Source organism: Apaloderma vittatum, unplaced genomic scaffold (assembly GCF_000703405.1).
Source record: "Apaloderma vittatum isolate BGI_N311 unplaced genomic scaffold, ASM70340v1 scaffold11022, whole genome shotgun sequence".
Taxonomy (NCBI): domain Eukaryota; kingdom Metazoa; phylum Chordata; class Aves; order Trogoniformes; family Trogonidae; genus Apaloderma; species Apaloderma vittatum.
This window is the reverse complement of record NW_009703126.1, coordinates 61,952-86,115: the sequence shown is the minus strand read 5'-3', so window position 1 is coordinate 86,115 and position 24,164 is coordinate 61,952. Positions and strand designations below refer to the sequence as shown.

The window sequence follows — 24,164 nt, the reverse complement described above, 5'->3', positions numbered from 1 at the left end:
GAATTTAGGTCCCAGTCTGTTTAACTATCTGAAATAACCGGGGTTTTATGATGAACAGTCTGGGTCAGTGTTAAGCAGATTGCTAAATCGCACACTGCAGTCTGCTGAGAAGGCATGACCTTGCTCAGGGGAGCACCAGGCCCTCTAGTACCACCCCCTAACTGCCATCTGCTGTGAATGGCTGGATTTTAAGAGGGAAACCTGCAACTGAATTTGTGTGCTTCAAATTATTAGTTCCATTTCAGGATTTTTCCACTGGCATAGAGTTTGCTTGCTATGGGCTGGCTGGAGTTCAGACTCACAATTTAAGATGATCTGGTTTTTTGGCTGCTAATAAGGAAATATAAACAAATTTCTCCTGATATTTATCTGTTGCCATGTTTTGTGTATCTAGAACAAGAGTTTAGAACATACTGGCAAGATGCACCCCCACAATGTCAGTTAAGGTCTTAACACTTCTTTCCAAACATTTTCCAGTGAGTGAAAACTCCAAAATGCATGCATTGCTTTTCATCCCTCACAGATTTTTATGCTGCTGACAGTGATGGCCAATTCTTTTACACAATGAAAAGCACTTGTTTTGAGGAGTCCTGTGGAATTTCCTGCTAAAAATCTAGAACAACACCTTGTTGAGCTGGAATGCTCAGTGCAACTTAAGAAGTCTGAAGGGAAGGTTTTCGGCTTTAGGAATCAGATGTTGTGGCATACTTGCCTGTCACACAAAGATTTTCTGCCTTGAGATCACAAGGTATCCCAGCTGATCCAGCGGGAAAATTGGCAGGGAAGGACATGCAAGGAGCGTGACACTGGTGAGAGGCATTAGAGACAAGCGAGGCATTTCACAGTAAACACCCTACTCAGGGCCCTGCTGGCATGGAAGCAAAGGAGGCGAACACAGAGTATCCTGGCTGCTCTAAAACACAACGAGTTTTCTCTCTCTGCTTTGGCACAGATTCCACAAAACTAGCACGTCACAATGTCTTGGAGAGACCTTCAGCTTAGCTTTCAAGGTGTTCCTGTGTTAGCAGCAGGACTTGCTACAGCAGCGTGGAGATTTGCACAAATCTCATTTATTCAGATTAATCATGTGTTCCCCTACTTGCCCGTGATCCATTTTCACATCTCTCATGCTTTAGGGTTAATGATTAAATAAAACTCACATTTCAGATTCAGAGTATGAACCCAGAAACAATTTCAGGAGGTTGTAAGTGCATTTTAATACGCACAAAGTAAACATAGAGTAGAAAGGAGTTTACCTGGCAGGACAATCATCTGTGTTGCATGACTGGTAAATAATCACTGTTTTTTCCAGCTCTCTGCATAGTGATTCATTTACTTCCTGTTTCTCTGCATTCACGCACTGTAGTCTTCTGGAGCGGGTTCCTGAATTCCCACAGCTAGCAGAGCAAGTGCTCCACTCAGCATATTCCCATTTATAATCTAAGAAATACAATGGAAAGTAGTGTGAGAAAGGCAATATATGTTTTAACTGTGTCACACTTTAATTGAGTTGGCAGCACATTCTGTAAGCTAGATAGATACCACATCCTCTGTAAAAAATCCAAATATTTCAGCACTGTGAAAAGGAACCGTAAGCCAAAGTAGAACCTAGTCCTACTCAGCTCCCTCTCAAGTTCAGCTCTCACACACGAGCGTGAAGTTCTCTGGAAGGCAAATGGGATCAGCATATGTGCACGCGAAGGGCAGAACCTGACTCACAGTAGAAACTGATGAACTTATTTTAAAACTTTCATAACATTTTTACACAATGAGCATTAAAAAGAGGAAACTGTAAATTGGGCTCTCTAGGTTTCCTGCTGTTCTACAGTAAGTTTACCTTGAAGAAAACTCATCCTACTCCAGACCCTTCATACAATTCTAGGATTTAAGAGAATCCTATACTAAACTACAGAAAAGTATTTAATGCATAAATAATTTGCCACCGAGGTGTCTGGCAAGATGAAAAACTAATTCATTTTTAAGAGCATTTTATATTAAAACCCGATCACCTATAACAATTACTACCTTTATATTTAGTCACAATTCCACATTTACCCCTTCCCCCATGATTTTTTTTTTGACACTTGGTAAAAGATGAAGTACTATGCAATGTTGACAGATTTTTATGTGATCACAGAAGGAGTTGGATTTTTCTGTAATAACCAAGAATAATTGATAGCTACCAGCTGTGTCCACAGGCTCACTCTTCCAGCACATAATGAATTCTTTAACTTATTGTTTTTCAATACTTCCTTATTACTTCTAGGTTTCTTAAAATAATACAAAAGGGCCTTTTTCAAAGTAGAAACAGTTAAATTTACTGACTGCAGCTATGATGGAGAGACTGTATTGTTTGTTTAACTAGGATGACACCGCTCAGAAGTGCCCTCAATATGCCTACTGTGCAAAAACCACCAAAAGAGATTTTGCAGTCTCACGAACGCACGGGTACTTCAGTGATGAACCATTTAAATAAGCATCAGAGTTAAAGCTCACGCCTAGAAAATGGAATCTTCCCAAAATACTGACCAGTCTGGCTGGAAACTGTACTGAGCAACAAAAAGGCAGTCCAGGTAAAGACGATGGGTGGGTAGTTCAATACCTGGCTAGACCTGTTCAGAAATTCTAACTTTTATGAGATTTACATTAGGATAAAGGCCTGCGTATAAATTTTTGATAAAGCCTAATAGGATATTTTCTGATTCAGTTCATTAATATTTTGATTTACTTTTGATTTTAAAAATAAACATTTTGATCCTGGATACGTTTCAGTGAAATTACTTTGTAAATGTAACCCTCTGCAGCTCCACGCACACTGGAACCATTCTCTCCCATAAAAGCAATCGACCAGCTGTCACTGAGAACACACACAGAGTGTAGGGGATTTGCAAGATCTGGTCTTACTGCTCAAATCCTTTGCACAAACAGTAAGCCAAATAATATGGATAGGTTAATATAGAAAAATTTTCAGTTTCAGTAGACACTTGTTTTTAAACCTGATTTGCATTCCTTGGGTACTGACTGTTTAAAGTTTTGTGTGGTTTTTAAACTGTAAAATGGAGTTTGGTGCTCTGATGTCACACTCTTAGTAGGATCTAAGTTCCCAACTCCCTTTTTAAAAGCCCAATTATAAAGTAATTAATTTCTAAAGCACTTTAAATATTTTAATCTTCATAAAATGTTTGCAGATACAGCCTACTGTTCTGCTGGTACCTATATAAGATCCTTGTCAAATTCCTCTACAATCCTCAGTTGCACATTTTATAACATACTAATAGAAACATAGTCATGTGCAAGCATATTACATCAAAAAACATTACAAAATGTTCTTGAGAACTTAACACTGAAAATGCTGAGTGTGCAGTGTATCCTAGCATATAGATATGTTTAAGGATGACTGCAATAAGATGAATACTGTACCATTGTAATGGCAGTGGAATATGTCAATATAATTACAATTGTTTGAATTATAATTAAGATATTTCCAAAGATGACCTCAAAGTCAGTTTTGGTGGGCTATCATGGCAGCAATTTGTATGATTTGTCAAACAGGAAGTTGAAAAAAAATGCCTAATTTAACACTGTTTAATCAGGAAGACAGTGAATCAAGCAACATTCAGCTTCTCAGCTACACATGCAAGAAATGAGAACCTCTACATGATATTTGGATACACACTGCCTCTCATATCCAGCTCCGAGTATGGACAGTGTTTATTCACTTAGATGGGGCTATTCACATATGTGAAATTAAATGTGTATTTATGAATTATTTTCTATGCAGGTTAGGTTTCAGGAAAGTCTCTACAGAGTGAAAGAAAATATTTTAAAATTTAAGAATTTGTCATATAATTTTCAACAAACCTTCCTTCTTGACATTTACCCAAACTGACATTGGTTTTGCACTAGCTGAAGTCCAACACTGGAATCGTCCAGCAAATTGACCGGAGTTGGTGTTCACCTCAAGGATACGACCCCCAACCAGGGTTCGGTATTCCAAAGCTTTTACTTTTTCAATTGGACTGCCTCCAAAAAGCCAGTGGACGGTACTTCTGTAGCTGGGCAGCACCGGGCAACCTGAAATTCAGCAGTATTTTAGCAGGTTTTTCTAAACAAGCTGAAATGTTTGTCAATAAGTATGTATGATTGTGTGATTCTTCCTAAAAGACCCTACCATTCTAAATAAAAAACAAGAGTATGCATAAATTCACTGAAGTCCATACTACGGCCCGAAATCCTAACTGGGTTATCAGTTGTGTAAACTGATAAATACCACAGCTCTGCATATTTTCCCTTTCAGTAAGTTCTTAACTTCTGTACAAACAAAGGAGGTGTGGGGGCAACAATTATTTAAATAAAATTAAGATTTTATCCTAGACTCTATAATATGCAAATAGGTTTATAATGAAAGAATTTCTACCTGTTTTGGAAAGAAAATTAACACATTAGATGAAATTTCTGCATTTTCACTCCACAGGCACAAGCAGGGGTGGAAAGAAAGGTATTTATTTAGATGGAAAAATAAAAGAGTCAGTTCTAAGGCAAGTTGAATTCCCTCCCATAATTTTCAATGAAGCTTAAAAACAGTCTCATTGTGAGTCACTGAAAGGATGCCTGAAGGATCACCATTTTAAAACACTTCATGAGAAGTCAAATCAAAAAATAATTGTTTCTCTTGCTCTGAGGCTCTCTCCCCGATAACAGAAAGCTGAGATACAGTTAGGAAATCCAGGTGGTCGCCAAACCTGAACTGTAAGGAATTACATTCACTTTCTCCAGGGGTGCCCCTCCATTTTAATTAAAAGAATGTAATTTAAATGACAAAACGGAAAACACAACATACCTATTCTTAGTGGATCTCCAGGTACCACACTGACATTTGTGCCAATTCCAGACGCCATTAGGACACGCTTTCTTCTGCTTCCCTTTGACAACAGAGTGTTATTGTCTGTAAGTCTTTGTTCTGTAATGCAACACATAAGATCTCATCTTAGCAAGAATTAAATCACAATGCTAAAAAAATATATCTATCAAAATAGTAAACATGCTATTTAAGGGGCAGAAGGATAAAAGCACTTCGGAATTCTTTAGGATCAACTGCATTTATGCAGTTCAATTGTCCATCTAACAAACATACTTCAGGTATGTAAACAGGGAAATACAGAAGTTATTTACAATGCTTATGCAAGTTTCTCAATTAATCAAGTTTACTGAAATTTATTTATTAAAAAAACAAGCCTGTAACACTTTGAGTAAAAACGAGATTTACAGAATGTATGATGTATTTCCTGTTTCTCATGACAATGTTATTTATTATTTCATTACCAGCATTCACATACAGAAATTTTAAGAAAAATAATTATCTCAGTGTAATCAGGCCAATTCCTCTATTCTATAAAATGGAATTATGATAGAGTGCTACAACAGAAAGATAAAATCTTTTAAAATCTCATTATACATAGAGATCACGTAATGTATGCAGAATCACATGCCTATCACTATAGCAACAGCTTTTTATCATACACCAGACAGAACAACTGCCAAAAACATGAGCAATCTGTCAGTAACACACAGCTCTTGCCACTTAGGCAACGTTTCTGTTTTAATGAATATGCATAATAGCCATGATTCTCCTTCCAGAACAATTTAAAGCTGTTGTTACATTCGAACTCGTGTGGGCCATTTCACAGTGGTTCAACACTTCTCCTCGTTGGGCAATGTCTGTCCAAAACCTCCTGCTTGTCTGTGTAAACACTGGGGAAAAAAAGTCTCCGCAGAACCACAGTGAGGCCAGTCTCACACGGGCAAAAGCTTGGTTGCCTTGTCAGTCCTCAGAACTTTTATCAGAAAGGCTGCACAGATTGTGCACTGCTGTTGGACTGCCCTGGGACAGGCAGTAATTGCTGTAGCAAAGTCCAAAAGGTCGGCTTGGGGTTGCTTTAGACAACACTGAGTCAGTGCAATCTGCAAGTCCTGACACCAGAAGTCCTCCCATTTCATTACAGTTTTGCAAAGCCAAAAAAATTGCAGAGTTTGGCCTTCCTCTATCCACTCAAGATTTATTTAAACTAATGTCATATGACCAGGAATAGAAATGAAGTTCAGTCTCTTATGAGCAATCTTCCCTGTCATTATAATATTATTCCTCTCTGGAACATCTGAAGTTTGGATGTACCGCAGGAAAATTGAAACCATGAAGGCAACTTCAGTCTACAGTCATCCTGACACAGAGGCTCCTATTATGTCTTTGGTACGTCTTCCCTGGCCAAGAGATCCGAACATCTATAACCTGACCTGCACACATGAGCCTAAGAAAGAAAGCTTTGTAGCAGGATTGGCCACGTGCAACTGGGTTGCACTTTGTGCAGCAGAATAGTGAGAAAGTTAATCTCTAGAGCTCAATGATTCATTTATTGGAGCTATTTGCAAGGCATGATTGTATTATATAATATTACATTATTAATATACTTAGAAGAGAGTCATTTAAATGGAATTTTTCTTTAAATTTTCTGAGAGTTAGCAGTTCAGATTTTTTTTTTGTTTCCATGTCCCTACATTATATTGGTAATAATAATAACTATTATTATTATTATTATTATTATTTCACTACCAAAACCCCAACAAAACAAAAACACCACCAAAACCCCCAAACAGCGTTTGATTTAATTTCACTCCACTTGCCTGCAGATTTTCTGAGTAACTCAAGTCTGCCCTGTTTCCCTAGACAAAAGCACCGGGAGCAATGCAATATGACAGTGGATTTAGTTTTTTAATGTGTCTGCTGACTTAAGAGCTGATATTTGCTGCCTAGAAGCAAGAAGATGGAACAACTTTTGAAGAAGTCACAAGTCAAATCATCCACTATTACAGGAAACTCAAAACAGAGAACAGATCCCAAGGAGTCAGAGGCAACCAAAAATTCCAAGTTCACAATAAGATGTTAAACATCCCCCCCAAATCTTTTATTGTTTAAACTTCATACTTGAAGTGGCTCATTGGTCATAGATAAGGAATTCTCATTTAGCACTTACCAGGTAAGTGAAGAACAGACACAGCTTCAGCTTTTCCAAGAGCGTTAGTTGCTCTGCAAGTGTATGTTCCTGCATCTTCATAGGAAACATTCCTCAGAAATAAAGAGCCATTCAAAACCGAGAAAGAATTGGTTTGTACAACGTCTCTCTTTTTAAACCACGTTACATTTGGTTGGGGAACACCTTTAAAATGCAAGGAATTAAAACATTTAATGTGAGAGATAGACCGTAGGTTTTATATTGCTAACTGCTACCATAACACCCAAGAACTGGAAGTTCCTTTATCATTTCACAGACAGCATAAACCCAAGTAACAACACTGCAAAAAAACAAGTAATTTTTCCACTCACAACAAAACTTCAGTTGTGAAACCTACTGATAACTCAGCATCCCACTAAGTTCAAAGGTTAAGCACTGCAAGGCAAGCTCACAGAGCAGCTTTAAACACCGCTACCTGTCCTACAAATGAAACGTGGTTCAATAAGGACAAACTGAGGTAAGGATCTGCTCAGGAACTTTTCATTCAACCTGCATGGCAGAGTATATGAAGGAAGGAATGAATATCCAATTTCTAATTAAAAATAAAGGAAAAAAACACTCAACAAAAACAACCAAACAAGAAATTGAGGCAAAATATTTATCTTGAAGAAGGATATATTAATCAATTAGATTAGAAAATATACACGGCCAATTTCCTGCAAAAAAGCTCCTGAAAACTTCTCCAAGTTGCCGATGTCATATATACATGTTGTATCAATGTAGTGTGAGGGAAAAAGAACAGAAAGAGCTACTAACAACTAAAGGAAGGGCTGAACTAATAAGTAATCTCATCTACCGAGTTATAGAAAGACAAAGGTCTACCATCATTCCTGCTGTAACACTGGGACTCTGAGAAATTCAGCGTTTGCTGATAACTTGTCATTCTAAATTTTGATCAATGAGTGACTTTGGATATTTATTTTCAATTAGATGATTTTTCCACTGGCACAGTACCACGTCTGTGGGAGGAGGACTACGGTTTTATTTTCCTCAAGTCGTTGCCTTTAAAAAGATACTTTGCAAGTTGGCAAATCAGACACTTCAGTACTTGTGCTATGGATGAGCTGCTGCAGCAGAAGCCAAAGCTCCAAAGCTGTCAAAGCTCCAAAACTCTAGATAAATCACCGGGAAAGCCTGATACACGCGGCACAGGGACTAGCTGCAGAGGGGCACAAAGGTATAGGGCACAATTGAAATCAGAGCAGTTAAACTGTCTTTCACCTGAACTCTTTTTGCCACTAAATATATTGATCAGTGCTCACTCAAGACTACCCAAACGAGTTCTGCTATAGAAGTCGACTTGAATGTGGGGCATCTGAAAGTTTCAGCCATACTGAACGCTAATTCAGTCTCCTCTCTTCACAGATCATTGTGCAGTATTACTTTACAAATGATGTCTTCATGATGTGGAATAGCCTTTAGGAATAACTTTAACATTTCAATCACTGGCTTAGCACTTCCAATGCACACCTCAAGATTTTCCTTTACTGTAATAGGAACCAGACACATTTTTTGGAACCTGCTATTTCACTGAAGGAAAAAGCTCCCCCCACCATTTTGTCTAGAAAGACAGCAGAGAAATACTCTTCTCCATGATCACAGATTTTATTCCGGACAATTTAGCAGCTGTTCAGTGTTTTTAAACTCATGAGATTGTACTGAATAAAACTGCATACAGTAAAGCACAGAGCTTCAGAGAGCACAAGGGTCCAAAAAAACAGGCTGTTTTTCAAGTTTCCAGAAGAAGCTTTATGCCACTTTGAAAAATCCTTTTGGAATTAGCATGAGGTCTTACTTTAAGGGTCTTTTTTCCATTTACCCAAGCATTCTGGCTAAAGTGTATCGTTCTCAGACACGTTTTTCCTTTACATGTACTTTCCATGGCCATTCACGTACATATACTAAGTACACAGATGGGCTGAAGAGGTGGCAGTGTGAGGATGCTGAGCTGTTTTAATCTAAGGCCTAGAAGTTTGCAGCCAGACTACTCTCACTAGCATCAAAATTCTGCAGAGCAATCAGGGCCAGAAATAAGCCAGAAGCAGCACAGCCAAAATGGGAGAGAAGCGAAAAAAATTAAAGTCAAATTCCACAAAACACAAAAGTACTTGGAAAGATTCAAACTTAAGCTTTTAACCTGAGCCCTCTGTCAAATTTCTGCCCAAATCACCCCAGGTACTATCCTCTTCCTGCTCTCACCACAGCATTCACAAATGTACCTCATTCCTGACATATAACCTAAGTAAAATATTTCTTTTTTTCCAAACCTGGTTTGTATCCTACAAAAAATCCCAGAAAATATATCACGTCTCTACTCTTCTATCCCAACTTCATTCAGAGACATGTAGACCTTTTTAAAACCTGGACTGGAGTTCAGTTTGCAGAAGAAATCTGCAGAATATCATTGCCTCCCATTTCAAGTTCAAAATTGGGTATCTGTCACACACCTTAAATTCACTTTAAGTTGTAGTAAGTGATTCTTCTTTCCTTCTCCAGAGAGCTGTATAATTTCTCTTTAGGGGAAACAAACAAGTAATACCACACAAGTAAATCAGAGCATTTCTCAAGTGAATAATGCGAATACACAAACATAACTTCCAGATCTAAACAGCAGAAGTGTGGGTGCTGTCACTGGCAGATAAAGTTGGGGGGGCATCCATGAAAAATGAACATTTAAGTACACCACGGATAAAACAATGCTATGTGGTTATCACACACTGTCATTTTAAAAAAGAGTTAATGTTATCTAGATACCTTCAGGGTGCATCCATAAATGTGAGCCATTTGAGCTGAAAATAGTAGTGGGGATAATCACAATATTACTGCATTGTATTTTACCCAACACTGCTAGGAAGTAAGATTTTTATGAGTATTAATAACTTTTATGTGAACTGTATGTTGAGTCCCTCTGAGCTGGCCTCTTGACAATCATTTTGAGGACCCTTCAAGTTTTTGCATTTCATTTCACAGTTCCTTTTCTTTCCCCAGTCTCTGTTTTATGCAGAAACCAACTCACTGAGAGTGAACCTGGGACATACTGGATCATCTGCTTAATAACAACTGGTATTGGCCATCAAGATCCTTTTGTGTCTTTTTTCACAGCTTTTGGTTAGGTTCCCATTAAGAGTATTAAAGCAAACCCTCAGCTGAAGCCCTGAGCTAAGGGAAAAATGAAGATACCTTCCAGAGAAGAGTTCAGGGACCTGTTCTGGGCTGGAGCATAGCATGAGGGGACAAGAGGGAGTAGGACCCCACACACTCTGCAGCCAAGACATTGCTGTATGCTAGAACTCAGGGGCCTCTAACCCTGCCTTTCAGGGGAACCCAAAACCAGTGAGCCCAAATACACTATAAAGCATTTGGTGTTGTATATTCAGAAAGATGCAGTAGAGAATCCAGCTAGGGAAAAAAGTTTATTGTGTGGTGCTACCCCATCTGCTGACAGACACCTCATAAATGGATTTAAGAAACAAACAAGGATAAAAAGACATCCCTTATACTCCAACTCCTTCAAAATGCAAGAAAAGCTCTTTTTCTTCTAGGTCTAAAACCTGTGCTTTACCCTTTACCAGTTCTGTAAATAAAACTTTAAATTTTTAAGTACAGCTTTCATATCCAGGTAGAAGTTAAACTAAATGAAAAATAAGCCAAACATGAGGTATTAGAGTTTTCTCTTTTTTTCTTAAAGGAGATGAAATTATACCTAAACTTTGGGACATATTTGTAGGATTTCATGGAGAAGTTAGTCACATGCACAAGGTTTAATTTCAATGCAGATGCTTGACTCACATCTACATGAGCTTCTTCTACAGAATGGCTGCCTTTCTGTATCCATCAGTGTCACGAGTTTGAGTTTGGTAGGGGGTTTTTGTTAAAATAACGTGGTGGTAGACTCGAAGAAGCATCGAGAGCCTCCCCTACCCCCAGGTCCGAGTCAGACCTGCCTCTGGCCAGGGCCAGGTCCATCAGCACCTCTGCCATCAGAGGTGAGCCCAGTGCTCTCTTGCTCTTTTGGTTTGTCTTGTTTTTGAGCTGTCCAGTCTTTACTGCTGGGGAGTTTTTCTGTTGCAGCAGGGGGAAGTGAGAGGAGAACAAAGGAACATCACCCTGAGAAGAAGGAAGGGGAAGAGAGTCCCAGAGGAGAAGGAGAGGGAGAAGGCTGCCAGAGCAGGACCTCTCCCTGGAGCCCCGTGGTGGCTGAGATGGCAGGAAGGGGACTGCCTGCCCACTGAGGGGACTGATGGCAGCAAGAACGTCCAGGATGCGCCGGTACATGCAGAACCCCGTGCCAGTGTGGAGACAGACCGAGCATCAGCAGGGAACATGTCCAAGGTGACCCGTGGTCCCGGTGGTGGACTCTCGAGGAGGAAGAAGATGGCCTCCTGTGAGGTGGACGCCACGTGGCATGAAGGAGAGACTGCGAGGAGCTCTCTATCTCGTGGAGGAGCTGCCATGGACGATGAGTAATGGCCACATGCACTGCACCCCCACCTCCTGTCCCTTTTGCACTGATGTGGGGAGGAGGGAGCCGGAAAGATGTGAGGGGTGGGGGCGAAGTGCATTTAAGATCGGGTCATATTTATTGATGTATTCCTCTCACTATCCTACTTTGCAAATAGTGGTGGTGTTTTTTCTCCCCAAATCTTTCTGGTTCTTTACCCTTCATCTTAAATGGTAGATTATTACCCTCCCTATCCTTAATCTCAACCCTTGAGCCTTTTTAATTGAATTTTCTCCCTCCACATCACTGTGGAAATGGGGGTGGTGGAAGGAGTGAGTTGGAGACAACGTGGTTCCTTGTTTTTTCCCTGTCGGGCAGTTGGCTTAAACTATGACAATCAGAAGACACCAAATCATTCTGGGAATCATTTCCTAGAATTTCTCTTCAGGAAAAATGTAGATCTTTTAGTTTGCAATCCTGAAAGGAAGTCACTCCCTATCTACATCCAAAAAAATACTACCTTCAAGCTGAAGAATTATTGGTTTGATCCCCGGCCAGCACAAAAAGGGGAAGCGGTAAGAGATGGCCTGAGGCCACTTTTGTTTCCTTCACACCTAACCTCCGTGCAGATGCAGCTGAGGATGAGCCCAAAGGTATCGACTCACCCGAACTGCCAAAGTTCAGAATCCCTGAGTGCAATTTAGATCTCAGTGATTCAAAAGGGAGATCCATCACTGACACCAGCTAGTACCAGAATCAAACAATCATATTCTATGGCTCCAAGTCAGGAAAGCACTTAAGTACAGGATTAAATCCATCCTTATTAGGGAATGCAATTAAACACATGCTTAAAATTAAGAATATCTGTAATTGTCCTTAATGAACAAAGACACATTCCTGAATTTGGGCATTCTTAGTCTTAAAAAACCTTATAAAATCAGAATCTTACTCTTGCAATGGATCTAAATCCTCTGATGTTAAAAAATTTCTACTACAGACCTAAGTGACTATAAAACTTTAAAATTAGTTTAATCTATTTTTGTGAACACAAACACAGGTTATTTTCCACTAGCACTAGTGCAGCTTTAAAATACTCAATGTTCCATGAAAAAAGTAATTTTCCACTGTGAGTGGCCCTGGGACAGCAATTGTTATGGAAAAAAAAATCCAGCTCCGTATGGGACTGCAAAACACATGGGTTCGGATTGGTTTGTTTTTTTCTTTTGGTTGGTTTCTTTTTTTTTTAGATAAAAGAAAAAAGAATATGCACTGTAGGGTGTCCTTAAAATATTCAATGTTCAAAACCAAATTTCCTCCAATCTTGAAAGCCCTATGAAATATTACACGCCATAAAAGTCTTGGCCTCCTAACTAGTTGCTCTAAAACATTGGATATGTCTTCAGATTTTTTCCCCCAGTTATGTAGAATCTCATAAAGTATTCTGTATTTCCCATTCAAAAGCAAGGCAGAACTGTGCTGGCACAAATCTCATTTTGCTGCACTTTGCTAGAAGTTTACCTAACTTTAAAGGCTAAATTCACATGCCATCCTTCAGAGGAAATGCTTCTGGGCCTGTGATATATACAATGAATGTCATCTAATTATTATTTATTCTGCTCTAACTAACACCTACAGTGGATTTAGCACAACTCACAATGCAATTTCTTTGATTGATACATCTTCATATTTTCTCCAGCAAAAGTTGCAGACTGCTTTTATATTCATCTGAATTAATCTTGAGCAATCCAGTGAACCCTAAAAAGCCTAAACCATGCCGCTACTGAAATTACCTGTATGAATCGTGCCAACTCCACTGGGAACAAGTCTTGGACAGAGAGCCAGCATGAGGCACTTTGGCACTTTGTATGACACTGCCACATTCTCTGGCAATCTTTCAAAGCTATTACCTCCGGCTCTTCTTACCAGCTGTGCAACAGTCCCTCTTCCTAGGTGGTAGCAACATCTGGCAGGATTTAGATATACTTACTGACATCTGGTGACCTCCTTAGAGGGGTTCCTGAAGTAAGACCCCATCCCACTCTTGCTACAGCTGTCGGCTCCTGTTTAGTTCTCTGGCTGTCAGCTCAAAGAGCATTTGATCTTTTTTCCAGCTGTAGAAGTTTAAGGCTAATATTTTTCAAAATCAGGAATATAAAAGGAGGCAACTATATTTAGGCAACTAAATAAGAGGATCTGAGTTAAGCATGAACTCAGAAATGACTGCTACGCTGAATTCTGTAGTCGACCCCCAACAAAGACTTGGCTGGTGTGCACTAGGACAATTCTACCATTTGACGCTACTGTCAAAGACTGTTTTGTCCAAGTGATCAGTAATCATACTTTCCTGAATAGCTGTGCTATATCACTAAGGACCAAGAAATTTATGGTCATAAAGTAGATATATACTCAGGGATTTGGAAAATATAATTTTATCAGAAAGTAATTGCCATTCTTAGTCAGACTTGAAGCCCACTTAAGTCAGCACTTTGTGTCCAATGATGGGCATCTGGGAATGTGTAGACAGACAGTACCAATATCATAGAATTTATTGAACAATCTTTCCTCAATATATATTCCTAGCTCCCAGAACCAGGAACAGCACTTGGACCATCATCCTTCTAATACTCATTTCCTCTAGTACTGTTCTTCTATCTACCTTTTCTAGCACCATTATGTCTTTTTCGAGGCAAGATTAACAAGTTTCAGACATGAGTTTGCAGTGGCTAATTTATATTTTCTGTTCTTTTGTCCATTTCTCTGCCATTAGTTTTGATTCGCCTTCATGGACACAACCCAGTGAGCACACTGGTGTTCTCACAGAATGAATGAGCATGACTCCACAAATATCTCGCTGAGTGGCAGTCATTCAGGTACAGTCATGTGCACATGCCTATATTTAACGTTATTTGTTCTATGTGAAAATTCTGCAAATATCAATTCTGAACACTCTTTGCCCTCATTTCACTATTAAATGTTCCTTATGTGATCTTGCTGCAACACTTTGCAGAGTTTTTTAGATCTCATTAGCCACTATAAATCCTGATTCTTCACAGCGTCTAGTCAACTAACCATTCACATTCTTCTTCAGAACATCAGCAAATCCCAGAACAGAGGCTGATACCCTCTTGTCCACTGTAAAATTTAACCACTTGTTCATTCTGATCATTTAACCAAGTCCTGACCAATGAGCTAACATCTTCTTTAGAACAGTGAGACTTCATTAAATTTTACCTAGGGAACTTCTTGATAGCTTTTTGCAAATTGAAGTAGGAAGTACCAACATGCTTGCTGAGGATTCCAGGAACTCTAATAGACTGTTGAAATCTTACCTTCCTCTAATACAATCCATCTAAACCCCTCCTGAATCCGGAATTTGGAAAAAAACCTTGTTCTAGTAAGAAAAGCTGGGAGAGAAAAGGAGAAAAACATCCCCAAAAAGCAACATTGTAAACCATTCCAACTTATTTTTCTCTCCTCCATGAACTCTGTAGGCTATAGCTACATTAGCCAGCAGTATAAGACATCAGGAATGTGCTTAGAAGGGAGACACAGTTGTTACCAAGGTCCCAAAACACAACCAATATATGTTTGGATGAGGTTGGTGAATCTTGTCTGGACTCTTAGATTTCCTGCCCACTAGTATTTGGAAAATAATAGGAATAGTCCCCATGCACACCCTTCAGTTTAGTTATATCCAAAGGGATTCAGTTTTCAGGTTCATTGTTGCAATGCACAAAGGAAAGTACAACTAAGCTTTTGAAGTATGTCTCACAGTTCTTCCCATTTATGCCTGATCCAAACAAAACCACTAATACCACTGCACTTATGGTAAAAGGAAGCACAAGAGCAAAATACTTTCCTTTTATTAAAATAATCTTAGTGTAATTCCTTCCTCAGAAAATATATCTGTACTTGCCACTTTAAACCTTTGAAATCCATTATTAATATCTTTTAGAAGAATACAGAAAAAACCTAAAAGAAATTAAGAGCCAGAATCCTACATATTAAACTGCAATTTTCCTCACTGAGATGCCTTCTGAGGAGTTAAGCACAGAAGACAAAGAACAGGAGCAAAGTTACATTTGGAATAGTGTGGGTAAATGAAGGAACAGACAGAAAATCAAATTCTCGATTTATCTGGATCTGTTTCAAGTTCCAATACTGACAACAAGTAGCTGGTCCATCTTTGTGCAAAAAATGTATATGCAAAAAATGACCCGGATTCAACAGGTTTTGTGTACTTCTCACAATTTTTTTATCAATATGTTATTCTTAGAGAGCCAAAATATCTTCACAGGAATGCAGAATTTGGATGGAGTTGCCACTTTTAATAGCCTCTGTGCCAAGATATTTCAGAGATGCAATAAAATGTATAGCCTAAACAATTCAGGATATTTTCTTTCTCTTCTCTCACCAGCAGGTGGCAGACAATGCCCATTTTATCCAGATTGTCATTTTTCCCATTTTTCTTCCATTTAGCACTTTTAAGGTTTCACAATAAATGGAGTCTGACAGTTTTAGTTTATTTTAGTAATAATCACAAGACGATCTTTTCTGCAAATATAATAAATGTTATCCAAGAGCAATTTGGAGCAATCAGTACTGATATTTATACCATGTGTGTTGATTGAAAAGCTCTTGGCTGTAAGAATGGAATATGAATCTATCCAGAATGTTATGAATACCTTCTAGCACATGCTGGTGTGGGAGCTATAAAAGTGAGTTTATCATAATTAGTGGAAAAATAGCTTTGTTATAAATTTAAAAGAGAATAGAAATAGACACTATTAGCTTCAGCGGTTTAGCTAACGTTTTGTCATCTGTTCTTTGATGTGCTTCTATTTATTAGGATGCACTGCTGTTGAGCATTTTAAAGTTTTTTCAACCTGAAAGTGATTTCTGGAGTGCAAGAAAAGCTTTCAAAAGGGTAAAAAGAACCAAATCAGTAACAACGAAGAAATTTTAAAAAAATAGTCAGCTGGCTAACACTGCATGTAATATTAAATTTCACATCCTTTCCGCTAAAACCATCAAACAAGAGCTGTCCTGTGTAACATGCCCTAATGAACCCAGGGCCCCTTAACTGAAATATACTTGGTTCTCTTCAGACCTTGAATAATTAAAGGGGGTATTGTACAGCCATTAGCCTAGCTGGGCTTGGAAGGAAGTTGGGAAGTGTATCCTTCCTTACAACATCACCTCTTCTCTACCTTTCACAACTGTCTCTGTCAGAGTGTTGGGTAGACTGCGCCTGCTTCCAGCTGAACTTCTGCTCTATGGCATGATATTCCCTTCTAAATGAACCATTAATTTACCATTTTGCATACGTGCAGAATTTTGATGGGTTTCAGAAATAAAATTGATTTAAAAATCCTTAATAGACTTACACTGCTTGATACAAATTGCAGAATTCAATACGTAGGTTTATTCCCAGAGAAAACAACAGTTTGAACAACTATTAAAAAAGTATAGGATATTCAGCCTACAGAAAAAACCACATAACTCAGAAGTCATTGCAGCCAGGAAATTTAAAAGTAATTTAAGAATTCTGCTAGTGGCATGGCACTAATATTCTTTAATAAGATACCTTATTCATTAGATGGGTCCTCTTAGGGAGAACTATTTTGTGGACTAGCAATAGTCTAACAGTTTGGATGTATCTGCCTGACAGCACTGAGAAATCGGCATGAGTAACATCTGTGTGGAAGATCTTGAGTAAATGTGCATCGAAGAATACAAAGTCTTATCTAGCAATACTTCACTCAGGACAGGCAGAGAAGTTGTCATGCACAAAGAAAACACATCCTTCTTTCTGAGCATTGCGGAGGAAGGGCAGTGAGGAGAAGCTGTTGCAGACCTAGCCACTGTCTGCCTGCCACTAGAAATAAGGGCACTCCCTTAAAATCACTTTTACAGTTCATTCTAAGAGATCCTCAGCTGACAGCCACATTTGATCACTGGCCAATGATATTTTTACTCTAGATATTAATTGTAAGGATTTGCTGTGGGCTCTTAATCCAAAAGGCAAGAGATTGTTACCATAAATCAACATGTCTGATGGGGAGAAAAGGACTCTTGCAGACTCACATTGCCTGTCTGTATGAACAGAATTCTTAGAGTACGCAGAAATAGTAGCATCTTTTCTGATTAAAACTCTTGCTTGTCTGATAATTCACATGATGTTTTATCAGCATTTACAGCAAAGTTCTCATCCTACTACATTGCAAATGGATGTATTTTGGGGTCCCATCTATTAGACAAACGTATCAGCAAAAAATGCAATTAAGTTCAAGCTTTTAAAGCCAGTGGTATACTACTTTTCATTAAGGAGATCTGAAAAACTCTGCTTACATCATTGCATAGGTTTTTCTCCTTCTAGGCTTAGCGACATTTTAAGACACGCAAGCTCTACTTCATCCACAAACAGTACTGCTTACTTCCTTGGCAATGACAGGAAATAAAGCCATTAGATAAATCATTTTTTAAATCAACACTGGTGTCTTAGCATAACTAAAATTTGGCCCACAGACATACACAATTCTAAAGCATTTGGAAATCTACGGTCCCATGTGAAAATATTAATTTATATTTAAATTGCTAACTGCTTACCCATCCTAACAATATTAATATTAACAGTGTGACATTAACTCTCTGCTGAATTTGCAATGTAGGTCAGTTATACACAGAGTTGCCAAACTGCAGTTGGAAAATATTACTTCATCAAAGAATTAGTCTTGGTACAACAGTGAATAGCAGAGCCACATGTCCTAATATATGTCAGCCTGGCGCCACTATTGTATGCAGAACTATTTGCACATATATATTTCTATCACTACTCTGGTTCAGTATCAACATGCCTTCTGACACACGCTCCCCCAGCAATACGAATGTAAACGGTGTGCTGGCTTCTCCAAAGTCTCTCTTTGCACTCAGCTGCAACATTCGTTGCCATTAGCCCTTTCACATTTCATCTTCACCAAGGCACAAAAGACTGACCTTAGTTTATTAAATACTGGACAGAACCTTGCCACTGCGAGTTAAATCTTACAATCTAAACTTAACAGAGAGTAACAATGAGATTAATAAAGAAAATATCTACCTTTCCAACAAGGACTAGAAAATAAAATGAAGCAGTGAACTGCTTAATGCATGTAGCTTCTGATGAACATTAATGCTGCTCCACAGATGTTGAGCTAGAGAGTATCTATACGCTCTCACGGCTCGGCACTTCTCTTTGTTTTCTTACTGCAGCTGATGGCTCTAAAAGGTAAGTTTACTTCACTGTCAGGTTTAAAGTTCTATTAAGCTATGGCTGGAGTTTTCATTTGCAGTTTTAGCAATAGTCTAGACATATGTGTATCTCAAATAGGGATAAGGAAAGTTCTCTGATGAGCAAGTCAGCTGGCCATGCTTGCTATTGCAAGAGGCATGCATTCTGGTGGGCTTTAAGCCCTGTAGTGGAGCCTCAGACCACTTCATGGAAAGAAAAGTACTTTTAAAGGAAAGCCTGTTCGAACATATACACGTGTATGGAAATTAAAGTGAGAGACAAAAGGAAAATAAGACTAGTGTGGGTGACATGCCTAATAAAAAATATTACTAATGATCAATGATTTTCTGCCTTCGCTGGTAACTTCTCCCCAGATGTAAAGCAAACTTCTGATTCCAACACTACAAGGAAATTCAGTGTCGTTCTTGCTCACCTTTCACTGGACATTCAATCGTAATATTTGCTCCAATTTTTGCCATGATTGTGCCTCCAACAACTGCTGAGAGACTGCTGGCTTCCAGATTTGTAACATTTGACACAGAGGACAAGATGACAGGAATCTCTTTGAAATTAAAGAGAAGATCAGTTTTAAAAGCTTTACTTGACTTTTAAATATAGATTCTGTAATAAAATTCACAATGTTTGAAACAAATTCAGTCTGCAAAGGAGCAGCCAGAAAATACAGGTGGGATAGATACAAGCAGACCAAGTTCACACCTGCTGTGGTTTTAGAGGAACCAGACCATCTTACATTACCTATTAAATCACGCAGAGTTTAATGGATTGCCAACAAAAGAAGCTATTTCACATTGGAGCGGGGATAGGTGCTTATATTTAAAAAAACTTTAAAAATACATGCCCAATTCTGTGGATGCGACATTCTTACCTGCATGCAGTAACAATGACGTTTCCATATCAAAACCAAAGTCATTAACAACCAGGCATCCGTATGTGCCAAGTTCCTTTTGGGCAGGATTCTGAAGTTGTACTTTTCCAATGGTGTCCAGGCTCACCCTGCAGAATATTCAAGGAAAGACAAGATTTACTACACTGGGAAAACCCAGATAAAACTTCTTGCCAGAGTTACAGATACAGCAGCAAAACTCCTTTTTAGGAGTTTACCATTCTAGACGAGTTCATGCAGTTACTGCCTCCTTCTTGGTCACAAAAGGGGAATGCTAAGGGATGAATATATGGAAGATTCTTCAGATGTCCTTCTTCCACAAAATTGTGTCCCAGTTGCAGCCCTTTGTAGGACAACTTTGCTACTACAAACCAGAATCTCTGAGGAACAACTGTGTGAATAAATCAGACTACCACAATTAAAAGTATTAGGCTTGGCAAGAAATCCGTCTCTCCAGAGCAAGCATGGTTTTCTGCAGGATTGGGGAATTTGCAAATGTATGGTCTAATCAAGTTACTACAGCTTTTGAGGGTTTTTTTTAATACTATCTTCATTTAACCTTAAGTCTTCCACCAAAACCCCACAAGGTGTCCTGAATACCTTCCTGGCCATCTGAGGGGCAAGATACGAGAGAGAGTCTGGCAGGCTGGTGGAGAGGCTGAAAACACCAGTCTGGACTTTTCCCCCTTGTTACGTTGCTCAGCGGTACGTTACATGCGTTACGGCACACGCTGATAACACCCTAAAAACCTGTTGCTCTGGCATTCTCTCACACTGAGTACACGCACAAGATACGCAGAAATATATTAAAAACACTTGTGTCTTTACAAAACAAGTCACCTCATGCATGGCTCATGTATGGCCTTATTTCACAAACCCAATACATAAACAGCCCATTTACCTTCTCACATTCATTTTCACTTGTAATGCTATTAATGTCACTGCCCTTTGAGTATACGCTCATATATGAGGATTTGTGTATAAGAAAACTTACTGTGAAAAAAATAGGAAAGAAACCTACTTTGCCAATGTATCCCTTAAATGCAAGAATATCAGTCTGGGCTAAAAAGAAGGGAATTTACCAAAAGCAGACATAAGGAACCAAACAGATACTTGTGAATAAACGAAACATCATCATGTCCCAAAAATCAGAGTATCACTTGCAACAAATTCCTGGGAAATTATGAATATTTCAAAAAACAAACGAAACTGGTGGGAGCTACATGGTTCCAAAAACATTTGCACTTTAAAAAATGGCTTAGTTTTGGTATCTTTGCTTTAACTGATAGGTCTGCAGAAGTGTATTTTTCTTGGCAGTGTGGTTAATCAGTTAAGTATGTTGAGAAATATCCAAAAGAACCTTTATCATTTCAGAGTAGGTTTTTTTTCATTACTCAAGAGCCAGATATAATTCCAAGAGGCTCACACACGATGCTAAGGTTAATATTATCAGGTGAGTAATTTATCAGCAATGGAGTAGAAGTATTTGCTCAGTCTTGAGCAAATATCTGAATATAACATAGACTTGCTGTACTTGTTCTTCAGGCATAGTTCTCAAACGTGATGGTAATTCAGGTCATTTTTATTTTTTGTCCTGCTACCCTCAATGGAAATATTTGTACATTCTAAAATATTGAGAAAAAAAAATCCATAAAAGCTGATTCTTTTTATTTTTAGATTTACTGTGTTGAAGGATGGTGAGGGTACCAGTGATATTTTCCTTCCTTAAAGTAAGTAAGAACTAAGAATCTTTTAATCTATACCATGGCAGAAGTTATTAATGTCTTCCCACTGTATTTGTTATCTGAAGGAACCCAATAGTCGTCTTAATTTGAGTACAAATCTGTTCACTTTACGATGCCACTGAAGTGATAAGGCAGATCACAGAATACTATTAGGACATCCAAAACACCTGACCTAGTAAGAAAAATCAATCCTCCTAATAATAACATGGAAGTGGACATACAACTTGGATGTTATCAAAGCCAAACAATTGAAATTAAAAAAAATAAACAAAAAGATGGAAGACACAGTGCTCATGCTGATCTCATTTTTACAACTGTATGTTTTAATATCACACAGCAGGGTGGATTTTTACAGTTGATAGCGACATAATAAGTCATTCAAAAATAAAAGAGAAGGTATTACTTACTTCTCAGAGGCTTTTAGTGTCTCATCATCTTTTGTCCAAGTATATTTTACTTCACTAATATCAGCTGTTTCACACAGTAGATTGACAGCCTGAGTATTCTTGGTCAGAAAAACTGTGTTTCCAATTCGTACAGTTACTGTTTTGTTGAAGGAAACTCGTGGAATTTCCTTTTGCCTCATAATAACTGGAACCTTCTGGTCAAACATTAACTTATCCACAGTTTTTGTGCTGAAACGTTCCGACTCATTCGGTGATTTGCCTGTGAGTTTTGAGGCAAGTTTCTGATCCTGGGCCCCCTTCCATTTTTCAGTAGTTCGTTGTGGAGGCCTAGATAATTCAGCAACTAACTGATAAATGACCTGGGATGCCAAGTCATCATTGACTTCTCCAGTTTCAATGAGCTGACTCATGTTCCTTATCAGTTCTTCAAACTGCACCGTGTCCATGCTGTAGGCACCTTGGAGAACTGCTGCCTCCAGTCGTTTGTTCCTGAATTCACGAGAGCTTAAGTCTTCCGCTGAATTACTCCCAAAGGTTCCAAGATTTCGCAGAAACGGCTGATCATTTACTTGTCTGTCACCTAGATAGAGCTCATTCTTCTTACTCCACATTTGCCACATCTTGCTCATTTTATGCCATTTGGCCCCAAAGCCATTGGCCTCATTGTGATCCGTGTTACCAGTCTCACTAGCATGTTTTCTAAGATTTGGTGCTTCTATCAATCTGTTGTCAGTGCCAATGAGTTTGAGTACAAAAGTTTCATGCACAGAGCCTGCAATACACCGGTACACACCAATATCGGTAGCTTCAAGACTATGTATTTTCAGTGAGCCTGACTTAGTGATGCCAAGTCTTTTAGAGTTTTGTAAGTGTTGTCCATCTTTCTCCCACCGGATAAGTGATTTCTGGAACCTTCGCACAGGGCACTTAATTACAACAGAGGTTTTTGGAAGTAAGTAGGCTCGGCTTCCTATGGTAAAGTTAATGCGCTTCTCTTGTCTTGTCTGAATATAGACTCGGTGAATACCGACAATCTGAGGTCCATGAGCAGAATACTTCTCTGGAAGCTTTGGTTTAATCTCTGAAAGAAAACCAAGTGTTGAAAAGCATCTAATCATTGGCACTCATGCTTACAAAATCTGCTTTTCACAGAGTGCTTGTCAGAGCTTTTCCTGACTGTTCTAGTCAGATTGCAACATGCTGAGCTTTTATCTGAGTCACAAAAATGCAAAAATATGAACAACACAAACTCATAACATTCTCCTGCTCTAGCCAAGAATTCTGTTGCCTATTCCCCAAAACTCCTAACATTAAAAAGAGGCAACATACACCTGTGAAGGACATAGGTGGTGAACATGTACAGAAATGCTTATATACATGTAATATATATTAATTTATACTATATATATATAATCCTATTACATCTATATTTCCTACATTTCCTATTTCTGCCTCAGGCTAGGCATGATGGGAATGGAAAAAGAGAATCAAAAAAGTCTGACCACATTATCACTTTCCGCATTTTTGAGCACTGTCAAGTGCAGATTGACCTAAATATAACAAAACCTACCAAAAAAATAAGGCTCCCTTTGGCTGCTACTTATAATCGTTGGCTGGTAACACTGGTTGTCTGATTGAGTCAGGCCAAACTGATCGTAGCATAGGAGGTGAAAGAAACAGTCAATGGAGTCACAGTACATGCAACAAGCAAAGCTACCCCGTTAATCATTGGCTGAGGGTAATTTCTTTGGGTTGAAAGATGAGTTGTTCACAGTGTTGTGCCAAGAAAGTAGGGAGGGAAGGGAGAGAGAACAAAGTTAAAATTTTGAGAGGTTGAATATAGTATTCAGATGAACTGACAAAAGCAAATACTAGCAGCACAAAGTCTCATGCAGGCTGAGTATGGAGACACTGGGTATAACGAAGCTCCACCTGCGCCGGACTGCAGGCACCTGGGTGCTGGAAGGTTTCTAGGGAGCTGCCTGAATGAACGCCATCACAGGCAGGCTTGCCCAGCCCTGGCTGGACTGGCACAGGAGGCAACAGAACGCCAGCAATGTTTCAGATACCAGTGCGTTGACTTCACTGCTGGCAACTGCTGTGCCCCGCTTTGATCAGTAGACCTAATCTTACTAAGAAAAGACGAGGTAGGTGAGAAACAAAGCATTGCAGGAGGTGTGGAGCAAGGGCACGCACCCTCTGAGCTCATTCTATGTGAGACAAAATTAGCCAGCTGGGAAGAGTCGGGAAACACTCTACTTTGGTGCTAGAAAACAATCCAATTGTGTTTGGTGACCCAGCCTTCTGGTATGTGACAGAGAAAAAACTCA

At 38.9% G+C, this 24,164-nt stretch overlaps 1 protein-coding gene across 1 annotated transcript in view; it reads right to left on the bottom strand.

The window, feature by feature from the left end:
• ADAMTSL3 (ADAMTS-like 3) overlaps positions 1-24,164 on the bottom strand; it is a gene marked incomplete at its 5' end in the record, with an annotated part of 87,836 nt that overhangs the window by 4,778 nt on the left and 58,894 nt on the right. Inside the window, 7 exons of the mRNA XM_009864517.1 lie at positions 1,257-1,440; positions 3,862-4,074; positions 4,841-4,960; positions 7,029-7,211; positions 19,212-19,340; positions 19,665-19,792; positions 21,835-22,915. Of these exons, the coding sequence (XP_009862819.1) occupies positions 1,257-1,440; positions 3,862-4,074; positions 4,841-4,960; positions 7,029-7,211; positions 19,212-19,340; positions 19,665-19,792; positions 21,835-22,915 (2,038 nt within the window). The remainder of the gene's footprint in view (positions 1-1,256; positions 1,441-3,861; positions 4,075-4,840; positions 4,961-7,028; positions 7,212-19,211; positions 19,341-19,664; positions 19,793-21,834; positions 22,916-24,164) is intronic.